We start from the raw sequence: 13633 nt of genomic DNA on the forward strand, positions 1-13633 counted from the left end.
TATATTTCAAAAGAATTTTTATTTATGTCTTCTTTAGATTAAACATTCATTTCGAAAATAACATCTTCAAATTGATGGTATTTTCCACGGCTCCGTATACGATACTTAATTCTAACGTGAGAAATTGATCAGATGTGAATTCTCAACAAAAAAATACAATATCCGTACTAAGAGTTACTCCATGCCCCAGATAAGAGGCAAGTAAATAGTCGTCGCAGTTCCAAATATAGGTTAGATTTAACATGCTCTTAAAATTACTAGTACTTTCTTATTGTGTATGAGAGGTGTGGGGGGGGGGGGGGAGAGAGGGGAGGATAAGGAGGTAATCTACATCCTTGCCCACAACCCAAGCCTGAACAGAGAAGGGGGGAGACACCAATTGTTTCACATATGGGACAGCAATATCACCGAGACACTAGTGAATAGTGCTCAGTCTCAGAGGAATACACACTGAGGAAGGTCACAGTGGTGATCGAAAGCTTTGCTTAGGTTCAGCTCAAGTAAGTGTAGAAATTGAAACGTTTAAGCGTCTAAAATACTGTCTTTCTATGTTGATTTTACTGTTAAATATGGTTGAAGATGTGTCTGGTCAACAACGGTTGCTGGTAAAGCTGACAGCTTCTACGCCTGTTCTTCCGTGGTTGCCGATGACGGCGCTGGAGACGTCGGGATTGTCGTGGTTGGAATTTCTGAGAAAGAAAAAAAAAACGAGATTTTGAACACAAGGTTAGGCTTTTCGTCCTATACATAGAGGGTCTCCGCTACATGCCTTGGCATATGACCGTTCTTATATAAGCAATCGAAGCATGCAGAATTTTTACCGATATTTATAGGGTGAGGTCTTTTCGTTCTCAGTCTCAATTTTTTTGTTTTGTATTACTTTTTGCTTTGGACTTACTCTTTAAACACTTCAGTGTTGTATATGACTTCTTTAAGATGGCATTACGTTCAGAAACTGTTTAAACAGTTAAAATTTTAGTTGAGATGATGAAACTTTTTATTGACTTGGGTTACTGGAAAGGCTCGTAGGAAGGAAATTTTAAGTGGAAGAGGGGTAACTGGGGCTAGTAAACCAAAGAGAAAAAAACTCAGCCCTCCTACTTCCTGCGAAGATGACTAAGATGGTTGAAGAAAGGAGGAGGGTAAGGCACACCCTCCCCCCTCCTCCAGCTGCTACGTCTGAAGACGATATAAATGAATGCTTACTAGAACAATACATTTCCCCTGACAACGGTTTCTCCTCGTATCCCTCTGGACAGCGAGACACACAGCTTGTCTGCTCAAGCACAAATTTTCCGGGCTCACACCCAAAACACTTGTCTCTTGCGCTGCTGGAGTAACACCTAGTGCATCCCTCAACGCCGCATTCTAAAAAGCAAATAATAAGAATCTATATATCTGCGAACCAGGGGGAGATTCCCACAGTAACGCTAGCACCACATTGGGTTATATACATGTACGACCGTTTTAAATTTTAACATGGTTGATTAGTTCTCATAGACTGCATTCACAACGGTTTGAACAAAAAACGTCTTTTAAAAGGACCCTTCATTCCACCCCCACCCCACCCCCACCCCCCACCCGTTCTTCTATAAGTATGCAATCCATGAACTAAGCGTCCAGAAACATGCGCGGAGTTGGACTAGAACAAGTTATTTATAATCTTTAGTAAGTAAATACACTCACTCGTGCAGGAACGGGAACCATAACTGTAGTCCACAGTGTAGCCAACTGGGCACTCAGACACACACTGGACCTGGGCCAGCACTGAGGGGTAGTATTTGTAGAAGGCTGGTTTGCACTCCGAGCAACTGGTCGAGGAGTAACACTGGGCACAGTTTGGTGTAGAACATGCTGAAATAAGAAGTATACTTTCTTTATGTCTCCTCCATCCCAGCGCGCATGTGCGTAAATAAGCTCTGGAGATTGTTGTCGCCATAAAATGTCGTTTGACTGCGCCAAACTTTTCTTATCTCTTTTCATTGAGTTAGATTGATTAGGAAAAAGAATTTATTGTTTTCTGAGAAATGTGTGTGTTTTCTTTTAATAAAGCAAAATGTCCCCATATAGATCCGGGAAAAAAAATCAATTCAATGAGAAATCTAAAAGTTTTTAAACAAGCGCATGAGTGCTGGCTCCAGTTTTAGAGAAAATGAGAGGGAAAGAAGATGTGCTTCTTCTTTTTCACTTTCGTATGTTGTAGCTAGTAGGTTGTAGCGCGTAAAGGAGGATGGACCTGCCCCTGCTTAGTGTATGCCGGAGAGAGAGATAGCTTATCTCTGTTAAGCAATGTGATCAAAATGAAAATGATCAATATGCCATTTTCTGCGAAATATGAAGGCGATGAAAATAAGGAGCATTTGCAAGAAGTGAACTGATTGTGTGTGTGTGTGTGTGTGAGAGAGAGAGAGAGAGAGAGAGAGAGAGAAACTGAGAGACAGAGAGAGCGTACCTATGCACCGTTTTCCACCGAAGGTACTCGATTTATACGTTCCTTTCGGGCAGGTGTAGCTACACCTGGGACTACTTGACGTGGTGTCCAGGTAACCAGACGAGCATTCTAGGCAGTTATCCCTGGTAGTACACGTCTTACAGCCAGACACCCGGCATTCTGAGGGCGTGAAAAAGATGTGAATTGATGCTATGTGCTATTATCTATTCACGCTGGTATGCATTCCAAAGGTCAGACATATCTGAGACTTATGCAAAAAAAAGCTTGTGATTTTAATGGCACCAATATCACTACGACAAAAAAAAAAAAAAAAAAAAAAATCAGTTTTTTGTTCATTTTAACTTATTACCGAGAACTGGTTCCCGAATATTTACAACAAGCATTGAGAAGTAGTAGTATTTTGCAAGGACCTTTTTGTGCTGTAGATATATTACTCAGTGTCAGAAGGGAAAAGAGAGGATTTAGAATTTATAATACCTGCGCAAATACTGATCCCATACATGGACAGGCCGAAATAACCGCTGGGACACTGACTCAGACATCTGAAAAATATATTATAGAATGTACTGACAGCTTTCCACGTGGCGTAGAAAATGAATGAGTCATTTATGTTGAATACGAAAAACACTTGTAATTAATTGAACACAAATAGTTTGATGTGCCGTGGTTATAACCTAGATTTCCAGGAAACAGTTATCATTTGGATTAATTGCTTTCTGACAGAGAGAAAAAAAGTGTTTCAGAATAGGAAATGAAACATCAGCATGACTACACATGAATCCAGGTTAAACGCACAAAACTTGGACCAGTGTTGTTTGTAATTACACAATCAAAAATTATTGATAAGCTTAGAGCAGGGACTTCTACTTCTGATTTCAATATGCCTCTACATGTCAGATATACATGCAAAATCTCCATTATACGCCTGCCATTTTTTTACCAAGACAAGACAAAGTGACAAAATTATTATCTCACTTCCATTCATTCGCCCCCATTAACTTAATTCACCCCCATTATAATTTATATAACTCTTACTATTATGAAGCTCCGCGCCTGAACTCTACTTTCAATGACTATTTTGTCAGTAATAAAGTTGTAGTGCTTTAAACAAAGCATATATATGTCACATATTGTTTATCAATTTTTAAAAAGTTCAATTTTGATATCTTTAGTTTAAATTGATAAATGTGTATTTCATACCAAAAGACAATAAGACCCTTCAGAAAAAAACTATTACGAAATAACTCTGCCATTAAAAACGTCAATTAAACCAACTAATAGATATATTTAAAAAAAGGGAAAATGGTAACTCACGCTGTTTTGTGCAGAAAAAAACCTGACGAACAACTAATGCACCTGCTGTAAGAGCATGAACTGCAACCATATGGGCATCCTGAAACGATTTTAAAAATAGGCATAAACTGACCCTCCTCACCAAATTGAGCGTTTTTTATGAACAGCAGTTCCGAAAACTACAGACACCACATACCACGCTTCACCTAGAACTATACATATACCAGAAATGCAATGTCAAAAATCTAAATTATGGCACTAGGCAGAATGTATTTAATGTTGTGTTCTGAGCTTGTGATCGTTCCCCGTTCAATACCATTATATCATGTTAAGACTCCCAGACCCACTTTCAACACACTTACTGCTTGGCATGAAGTAACCGCTAGCTCTGGCTATGGCAAAACATAGCAGGACAACTATAATAGCCGCAGTCGTGGCCTTCATATCTACCTGTGACCGCACTGTAATATGTAAAAATCTCAAAGCTCTGAAATGTGATAAACACTCGAGAAAGTATTTTGTCAGCTGGCACTTCTTCTTTATTTTGCACAAGAGTGGAGAACTTTATATACCTGTGAAAGATCCGGGTTCTGTTTTATCTCGACCATTCCAGTGACACTACACACCTCTTGCCACTTCAGGCTATCAGCTATAAATAGCACTTGGTTTATTTAAATAAGAAAAGAAAAAAATCCCAATGAGACAATTTGCAAGAAACTTTTTGGACAAGATTTTGGGCATAATTCCTTTTTGTCATAGTGCAGTAGACCTTTATCACGGATGTTGTATTTCATGCATCTTATGTCACGCAATTGCGTAAGCTGTCATAATATCCAGGACCTGGGGTTTTACCTTTTTTTTTTTTTTTTTTTTTTTTTTTTTTTTTTTTTTTGAGACCTAGATCCGCCTTTATCCGGTTATATGTGGTAAACAAGTTCTATCAGTTCCGTAAACAGTTGCGCGCGGTTACACACTAGTTCATATCTCCTTGCCAAATCTTGTCCTTCAGTTAGAAACTAGAAGCTGAGAGCCTGCGTTTGCACTTTGTTAAGTCTAAAAGTTATTAAAAGTCACTTTGATCTTGGACAAGCTTTGATACAGGGAACTTGAAGTACCCATAGTTTGCCGGGTCCTACATGTAGATGCAGGGCCCTTGGTCATTGCCCTTTGGCCAAAAATCTGATTTTAAAGTCTGAAATCATTACTTCGTTTTTGTGTTCACTTATATGTTGCAGATGTAAATATTTGACATTTGAAATATAAAAGTTAAGCTATCTCGTTTAAATTCTAAAATCATATAAATAAATCAGCGTGAATTTGTGTTAACATATTTGTGAATAATATATGGGCGGTGTTTCAAATCAAGCCAAGTTGCCAGTTTAATTTTAACGGTATCCCGCTCGAAATCTTACTCGTTTATTTAGCCCTTTTCAAAATTGGAAGGGTTCACGATTAGTGCCAATCGTTATTAGTTAGCCAGTTGTGAGAAATCTTGTTTTTTGTTAGCTATTGTTGGAGAACGGGTAAAAACTCATTTTGGTGATACCTTATGTTGTAAAGTTATGACGCAGTAATAAAATTGGCTGAACGATTCTGGAATAGGAGTTTCAGACAAACAAAATCCTACGATAAACATGTTATCGTAGGCTATTTCATTACTCATCTGTACCTGATAGTAATAGTTATTACCTGTCAAGATATATTCACTAGCTGACAGTGACAGTAATGACATGTCAAGATTACATCCGCTTAGCACACATCATAGCTATAAACAGTAGTGTAATTTTTTTGTAACCACTGGAGCGACTTTAAAAGCATTCATAGTTGGTAATATGGAAGGAAAGGAAAAATTATTTGCTCGGTTCAATAATTGTTTGGTGTTGGTGGAGAGAGCGGGAGTCACTTTGAGTTGCTCCAGCAGAAACACCTTGACGACCGAGCGGCGCGATACATTGAGAAAATACTGAGATACATGTAGATACTTGAGCGTGGTTAGCAATTATTGAAGGTGGGGTAAATGAAGACGCCAATAATTTTGTATTTAGAATCTCCCTTGCGTCAGCTTGTGCTAGGTCAGTTTTTTAATACTTAAAGGAAGTGCTTGACCTACACACACGATGCCAGATGAATTGGCAAAGCATCCGACAATGGCTGATTGCTTATTACTACTAAGCCCGATCCCTCTCATCTACCCCATAATACTACTATAATACGCTATAATTATTCCGTTCATTATTGATGGGGAAGGGGGGGTATAGTTTTGTCCTGGTACAGAAGTTTTACCATAACTTAACTTTAACAGAGTTCTTATACCATTGGTGAAAAGGAAGACACTATTTTTTGATAATTTTGCGCCAAATGGCGTTAATAAATTTTCCAAAGCTTGGCTGCTATTTCTGCACTTCAGATTTTGTACGAGTCTACAACATTAACTAAGGAGTTCTGAATGAAACTTAAACAAAGCACTTGGCATTTCCTTCCCTTTGTTTTTTGTAAGTTTTGAAACTGAGAAGGTTAACCTAATTGTGTATTGATAGTGGCCCACATTTTGTGAATGAAAAGTCACCTAGCTGGGACAAAGCCTGAGTGATAACTGTGATAAGATTTATGAGAAAAAAAATGAAATAACCAATGACATCAGTGTCATTGAAAAAACACTAGTATAGGTCGATCCAGATAGGAAATATGTTTTGCTCAAAACACTGAAAACAGGCAGCTCAAACTGGTTACGACCGGCCGCGTGTACAGGCACGGACGTCTCAGAACACCCAACTCCACGTGTTGAGTAAACAAATATGGTTTCGTTCATTATTAAGATAGGTGCTTGTAACGAAATTTTAGGGAACATTTGTTTAAATTTTGATCCTGTAGTGGTGCAGCGTGCCTAAAGCATCGTTTCATTGCGTGAATGTCGCAATGTCACAGTCAAGACGCAACACTGTACCAGTATAGTCTACAGCTTTACGAACCAATTCCAAAAAATTGGAAAAATACATGAATTTTTTTTTTTTTTTGGGGGGGGGGGGGAGAGGGGGAAGTGGAAATTAGCTGGGGACAGGTGAAGCGTCGCAGCAGCAAGTTCGACCGGACAGGTGACCTGAAAAATAAGCTTCAAGCCCTGCTGTGGTCTAATAATCACGAATAATTATGTGTAAATGCATATTTATTTAATACTTCATCAATAGATATGCCTGTTCATTGTAGTTATGATATGCAAAGTAGATGCTGATTAAATTTTATGTAGATACAGATGAAAGTGGAATGCGCTTCTCGCAATTTGGATCAGTGCTTTTGTTCAGGGTTCAAGTGATGCAAATAAAACTGCTTTTTAAGCAATGTTTTTCTTTCATTTCACAATCATCGTTGGAATTGCCTACCTTTTACATGCACTACGGCTTTTCTGCACAGTAAAATTATTAATTTTGAGAGATAATTCCGTGCAGTGCAATTATTTCGCTCAGGACAATTATACATTTTTGAACATTTGCCCACACGGTACAATCATTTAGACAATACAATTATATGGAACTTCAGAGTAATCCATTTTTCTTGTTGTATTTGAATGCAGTAATTTCTTATTGTTTTAATATGATATTTATTGTAGATCATGAAGTACAAAACATTTTGTCAATTAGGATATTTCAAAAATTTTCAGCATGTTTTTTCATGTTTAAATTACTAACTTGGAAAACCAATTAAAAAAACACAAAGGTGTTGCGATAAAAGGTCCACTTTTTCAGAAAAAGAACCCCCCTCCCCCCATTGAAATTGCCGGGCCTGTACAGCGTCAGCGATAAGTGACTAAATTAGAACTCATTCAACATGGCTTATTGGACTGTACAGAGCTATCTTTTCATAGAATTGCAAACTAATCTCAACTAACGCAATGCCACTTTGTTTCACAGAGCACTGGAACAGAGCGATTCCAATTTCCTTTGTGTTTGTTTATAGAATGTAAAATAAAAAAAATCGCAGGTTTACTGGTCTGCTCGTTTGTTTGCTGGTGGTCAGTTTTTGCGACTTTGGCTTAAAAAATTCTTTAAATCACCAACATGCCTATCACAAGTATGAAGTGAGTACTCGCATTTTCGGCAAAATTTAAAATGCTGTTGTGAAAGTCCGATAGATTAGCTTGGTTTTATTTTCCCCAAAAAATCATATATTCAAACATTTTAGTAATTTTGTTCAACAATTTTGAATTCAGTGTTGCTCTTGTAGCAACCTAGCTGAAACAAAGAAAACTATTTATACATGCAGATCGTAATAATCTTGACATTCTTTGATAGGGTAAGCATTGCTGTTAAAGGGGAAATTGCTAAAGTTCACAGGAAAAGTCACCTCGCTTTATAAAGGTGTAACAACCATTATACACTGTACATGTATGTCTTCAAATTTCCATGATAATTAACAGAACAGTATATTCATAGTAATTTATGGTTTCTGCGGATCACCAGAAACTGAATCCCAAGAAGCGTAATTCTAAGCACTCGTCCTCTAGTGCGCCTTACCGCAGCATTAGTCAAACAACAACGTATTTTGATGTCTTTTATAGTCTTGTATCTTAGTTAACGGTATGGGCAGTGTCTAAATTGTTACAGCTATGGTGAGGTAATGGGGATATTTGCTGATGTACGTTTTTGTAACAGTTTTAGTAAACAAAGGGAGTATGAATACTGAGTAGATAGAATACTCTTATTTTCCGAAGGGTGCCAGTTTTGTGTAGCAATGGTTTAGTTAGGGTTCGAACAGCATCTTGGTAGAAAAGTCCCAAATAAAGAAAAGCAAAGAGATTAAGGACTGAGAAAGCCATATATAATTATATAGACAGATGCTAGTAAAGCATTTTTGTACATTTTAATAACATAATTTTCTAAAAATTCTCAAAAAAAAAAGAAGCTTTTTATTCTTCAAAAGAGATTAGTAGACAGCGATGCAAAGACAGAATCCTGATTGATCGTACAGAGTAATACATAGATGCTTCTCATGGCCATGGAGAAAGCATCGTATTGCGCACATTCATAAAGCAACTTCAATTATTTTAAATGAAACATTTATGAAATATAAAAGAAAAATGAACAGCCCGACTGACATATCCAAAAATTAATGACTGTGATACTTGAAGATTTTGAAAAAATAAGGGTATTGCTAAACTTAGGGGCGTCGGTGTAAGTTGGTGCCACGCACGCCAGAAATACTATACAACTACTATTGACAATGAGATGCCATAGTTCCATTATGGTTCTTTCTGGTTAAGTTTGATCGAAAGACGAAAAACGCCATCGATAATGATATGTGTGTCCCGCATGGTATATAAACACTATCATCTCTCCACACGTAAATTATGTACAAATTCTCTTTCCCTTCACTTTTTTTCTGAAAATCTTTCTCTTTCCTTTTCGTTAAAACTCCTTGGTTACAGCATATTCAGTCAATGATTAACATCAATTAACAATCAACATTACACAACCAGAGCTAGGGCATAGACTGTTTTTCCTGTGGCATGCACCACACTTACATATCGGTAAACTTAGTCAACATAACCTCCATTTGTTATTATTTAGTGCCGTTATTCATCTCCTGTTTAGCACTGTCGGTCTTTTCTACGTCACCTCTATAGACGATGCTAACAACGGCCAAAGAGAGGCTCTGAAGACAGAAACATACTTGTGCTGTCAGACAGAAGTCCTCGTTCTGAGTGTATACCGACAAGCCTACCAAGAGTATTCCTATTGTGCCAGCAATAGAACAAACCATGCTCACCGATAACAATTTGTAACAGCTCGGATTTACAGTGATGCGGCGTTTGTGTGCGGTTACGTTGCCTCGCCTACCGCAACGTAAATATACCAAAAAACGAACGCACATGGGGAAATTAAATAGCATCGTCAAAATAGCTGGACCTGCTAAGAGAATAATGTAACCATTAATGTCGCCAAAGAAGCAAGTACCTCGACAGTATTTAACTCTGAGCGGCGCTTGTTCTCTTAACTCTAAGATAAGCCCAACCGCAACCAAAAATAATGGCACCAAATAGGTAACGACCACGCCCATTGGTATGTGTCTCTTTGGGCTGCATGTCCACAATTGGCGAGATATGGCACTGTGGTAGGCAATGTAAGTTACACCTGGGAGCCACGAAAAACTCACTAACCAAAAGAAATGGGCGAACAACGAAAGGTACAAACACACGGTGGAAGTATGTGAGGTGGTAATCATGTTTGGTAGGGACAGGAAAAGCTGTGATAAAAAACAAGCCCCAAACTGGTGCAGAACTGCTCTATCTGCAATGCTTTTATACCGCGAAAAATGTGCACAAATCAAAAAGTTTAAAAAATAAATGCCTAGAGAAAAGGCAGGCAACGCCCACTTAACCAGTTCTGGTCTTGATAGAAAATTATGAAGGGGGCGAATTTGTTGGTTGTCATTATGTCTAGAAATGGAATGATCTGACAGGAGTTCCCCAATCAGATGCCAACAGACGAAAACAGACCCGTCCAAGAAGACTACATCACTCGAGTTGACAGTAGAGACTTTACCAGCATATTCAAAAGAGTATGCACCTGTCCCGTCCCTTTTAAAACCTATCTCACCCACTGCTATTCTAGCAATCAGACAAGGTAGTTCGAAATCAACGTTAAAGGCAGCAGTAAGTTTCTCCCACTTAAACGTATATACACTGTCAGTGTTATCTATAATGATTGGGAGTAATTTGAAATGGCGTTCAGTGCTGTAAAAATCGCCCTTCAACAATGAGTCTGCGATTCTCTGTCGGTATACCTTTGCAGATTCATAGACAGAATCGTAGGTTGGGTGAACTCCACCTAGCGTAAACGGTATATGTAAAAGCAAGCCGAGGACAGAAACATGGGCCGGGGTGAAGACTGCATTGCACGCTAAATTTTCAGAAAAAGGGTTAAGCCCTAAGCCTGGAAGTGCGTGTAACATGCCCGTTACTGGTGCGCACAGTGTGCCTAGGGATATCTTCCCCTGAACGTTTTGGAAGTCTTCCAACTTAAAAAAAACATCGATATAGAGTTGAACGCCCGTCAAGTCTTTTTTTTTTTTTTTTTTTTTTTTTTTTTTTTTTTTTTTTTTTTTTTTTTTTTTTTTATTGACATCACAAAACAAAACATACATTTTCACACTAAACACATATTACAACATATATGCAACAGACAAACTAGCATACAGTAGTCTCATTGGACATTAACAGCACAAGGGAGTGACAGAATACGTTGCACAAAATAACAGAAGTAATAGTATACAATACACATAACACAAACTGATTAACATCGTAACATATAAACAAAACAAACCAGATTATTATCATATATGAGTCACACCGGATTCTACATATTACTAACGTACCATTTATACCACAGTCACAATATATATTATTATACCGATTGTCGGGAATAACAAAAAGCATCACTCACATGATCATACAGAACAAATAAGCGTACAATAGTCTTCACTTAGCTGTGAGCTCAGGTACACATAACAAGTTGCTACACATAACACGAACTGATTAACATATATGGTAACATATAAACAAACAAACCAGCTATTATCATATATAAGTCACACCAGATTCTACATATTACTAACGTACCATTTTTACCACAGTCACAACATATGTTATTATGCCGATTGTCGGGAATAACGGAAAGTATCACTCACTTACATGATCATACAGAACAAATAAGCGTACAATAATCTCCACTCAGCTGTGAACTCAGGTACACATAACAAGTTGCTACACATTACATAACCAACATATAACAAGTATCCATGAACAGTCTGGTGCAACACCAAAGACTGACAGTACAGACTATCGAGATGTGAACTTAGGTACGCAAAGATATTAGACATGCACAATTGGCTATGACTCCAAACAGTAAGAGATTGTCATACATTTACACTCGACACGTATTGTATCATTCTAAGCAAGTCTAAGTATTAAATTGTGCAAGCAAACGTACATGGCCTTAAGGTGGTCCAAATTCTGTACCGAGTCCAGATATTTTTTAGCAAATTCAACAAAAGAAATAAGTAATAATTGTTTGTTTCTGCACCTAAAGCTGTAGATATAGTATTTGATTAACATATTTAGGACATTATACGAATCTTTATTATTTTCATTTTTGTCAAGAATTCCAAATATAAATGTTTTTTTCTCTAAAGTCATATTCAGCTTGTCTTTGATTACATTTAAAAAGGTTTCAGTTACAGAACAATCCCATAGTACATGAATAATTGTCTCCGTCTCTTTCTCGCACCTTTTACAAAGGGGGGTGTTAACTAAACCAGTTTTTGCAAGATAACTATTTGTCGGTAATATATGTTGATTTATTTTATACTGGAACCATTTAAATTTAGGACTGATAGGAAGGTTGAAAGGCAGTTTATTTATTAGAGACCATTCTTTGTCATTAATATCAAACAATTTATTCCAATTTATTTTGCCCTTTGAAATAGAAGCATTCTTACTAAGAATTTTATAAAAATCTTGGCAGCCCTTCTTACTTTTAAAGAAGATACTTAAATACTCTGGGAGTTTAGGGAGCATTACTTCAGATTCGTTTATATCATGCAATTTCAAGTATCGCTTAATAATGCTTACCACCCCTTGATATTCTAGGAAGTTGGTCTGAATGCCATATCGCTTATTTATTTCTTCTTGTGAAAAAAAGGTAATTGTTTTAGTGTCTTTTATAAAGTCCCTTATTGTAGATATACCTTTATTAAACCAGTGCTTATAGTATATTACCTTACTGTCTACTTTTAGGGCTTCGTTATACCAGACAGGGGTGTCCAAAACGGGCTTGTTTTTCCCCCTTAACTTGTCTTCCTTAACCCTGAGTTCTTTCCATGCAAGTAACACATCCCCCCAGAACCGGTTTCTGCAAACTTTTAGACATTTATTCAAATACTCATTACCACCCACTGACAAAAGTTCAAAATTTAGATATTTAGCTACGATAATTTGCCATTTTTTCCTTTTTGTATAAATACGTCTAATCCATGTTAATTTTAGTGATGATATCAGTGAAGGCAAGTGTGTCATTTTGATACCACCTTCATCGTAATTTTTAATAATTATATCCCGCTTAACTTTATCGATCTTTGAGTTCCACAAAAAGTGGAAGAGGTCACTCTGAAGGTCATTGATAAACCTTTGACTAGGATTCGGTAAGGATATAAACAAGTGATTTAATTGGGAAATTATTAAGGATTTTATAATTATACACTTGCCGATGGGGGTGATCATTCTTCTGTTCCATCCATTAAGAATAGACTTAATTTTTACTAATTTCTTATCGAAATTAAGTTTGGGGATTTGAAATAGATTAACATGAAATTCAATTCCCAAAAGATTAAACTGGTGCTTTCCCCAATCAAGATGCATATGTGGCAAAAATTTTAAATTACTGAACTTCATACGTCCTATCCATACTATTTTTGTTTTATCTTTGTTTATTTTCAACCCTGATATTTTTGAAAATTTCTCTAATTCAATCATAAGTTCGGATAAAGACTTTTCTGAGCCATCAAGCATCACAGTCGTATCGTCTGCGTATTGGGTTAATAAAATGGGGGCGTCATCAATAGTGATACTTTTTATATTTTTGTTATTCTTAAGTATTATTGAGAGTATTTCTGCGCATAAAATAAACAAATAGGGGGCTATTGGGTCTCCCTGCCTGCAACCTCTTTTAATGTAAAAGGACTCTGAGAGATTGCCTCCTTGATTTATTGCTGCTTGTGCACCCTTATTAAAAATATTTATCCATTTAATAATACTTTCACCAAAATTAAAAAAAACTAGTACCCTGTCAATAAATTTCCACGACACAGCGTCAAAGGCCTTTTCGAAATCTAATAGCA

The 13633-nt window shown here is 37.1% G+C and overlaps 1 protein-coding gene across 1 annotated transcript; it reads right to left on the minus strand.

Annotated features, from left to right (window-relative positions):
- On the minus strand, positions 1-4301 carry LOC106153826 (proprotein convertase subtilisin/kexin type 5). The gene is made up of 7 exons (XM_013527927.2): positions 4108-4301; positions 3767-3845; positions 2930-2994; positions 2453-2611; positions 1687-1854; positions 1207-1368; positions 1-689 (listed from the first exon to the last, which is right to left on the minus strand). Exons 1-7 carry the CDS (start codon positions 4187-4189, stop codon positions 622-624), a joined length of 783 nt encoding a protein of 260 aa, XP_013383381.2. The 5' UTR covers positions 4190-4301; the 3' UTR covers positions 1-621.
- Positions 4302-13633: the final 9332 nt, after the last annotated feature.

This window comes from Lingula anatina, chromosome 2, assembly GCF_051362555.1.
Source record: "Lingula anatina isolate TDL-2025a chromosome 2, LinAna3.0, whole genome shotgun sequence".
Lineage (NCBI taxonomy): Eukaryota > Metazoa > Brachiopoda > Lingulata > Lingulida > Lingulidae > Lingula > Lingula anatina.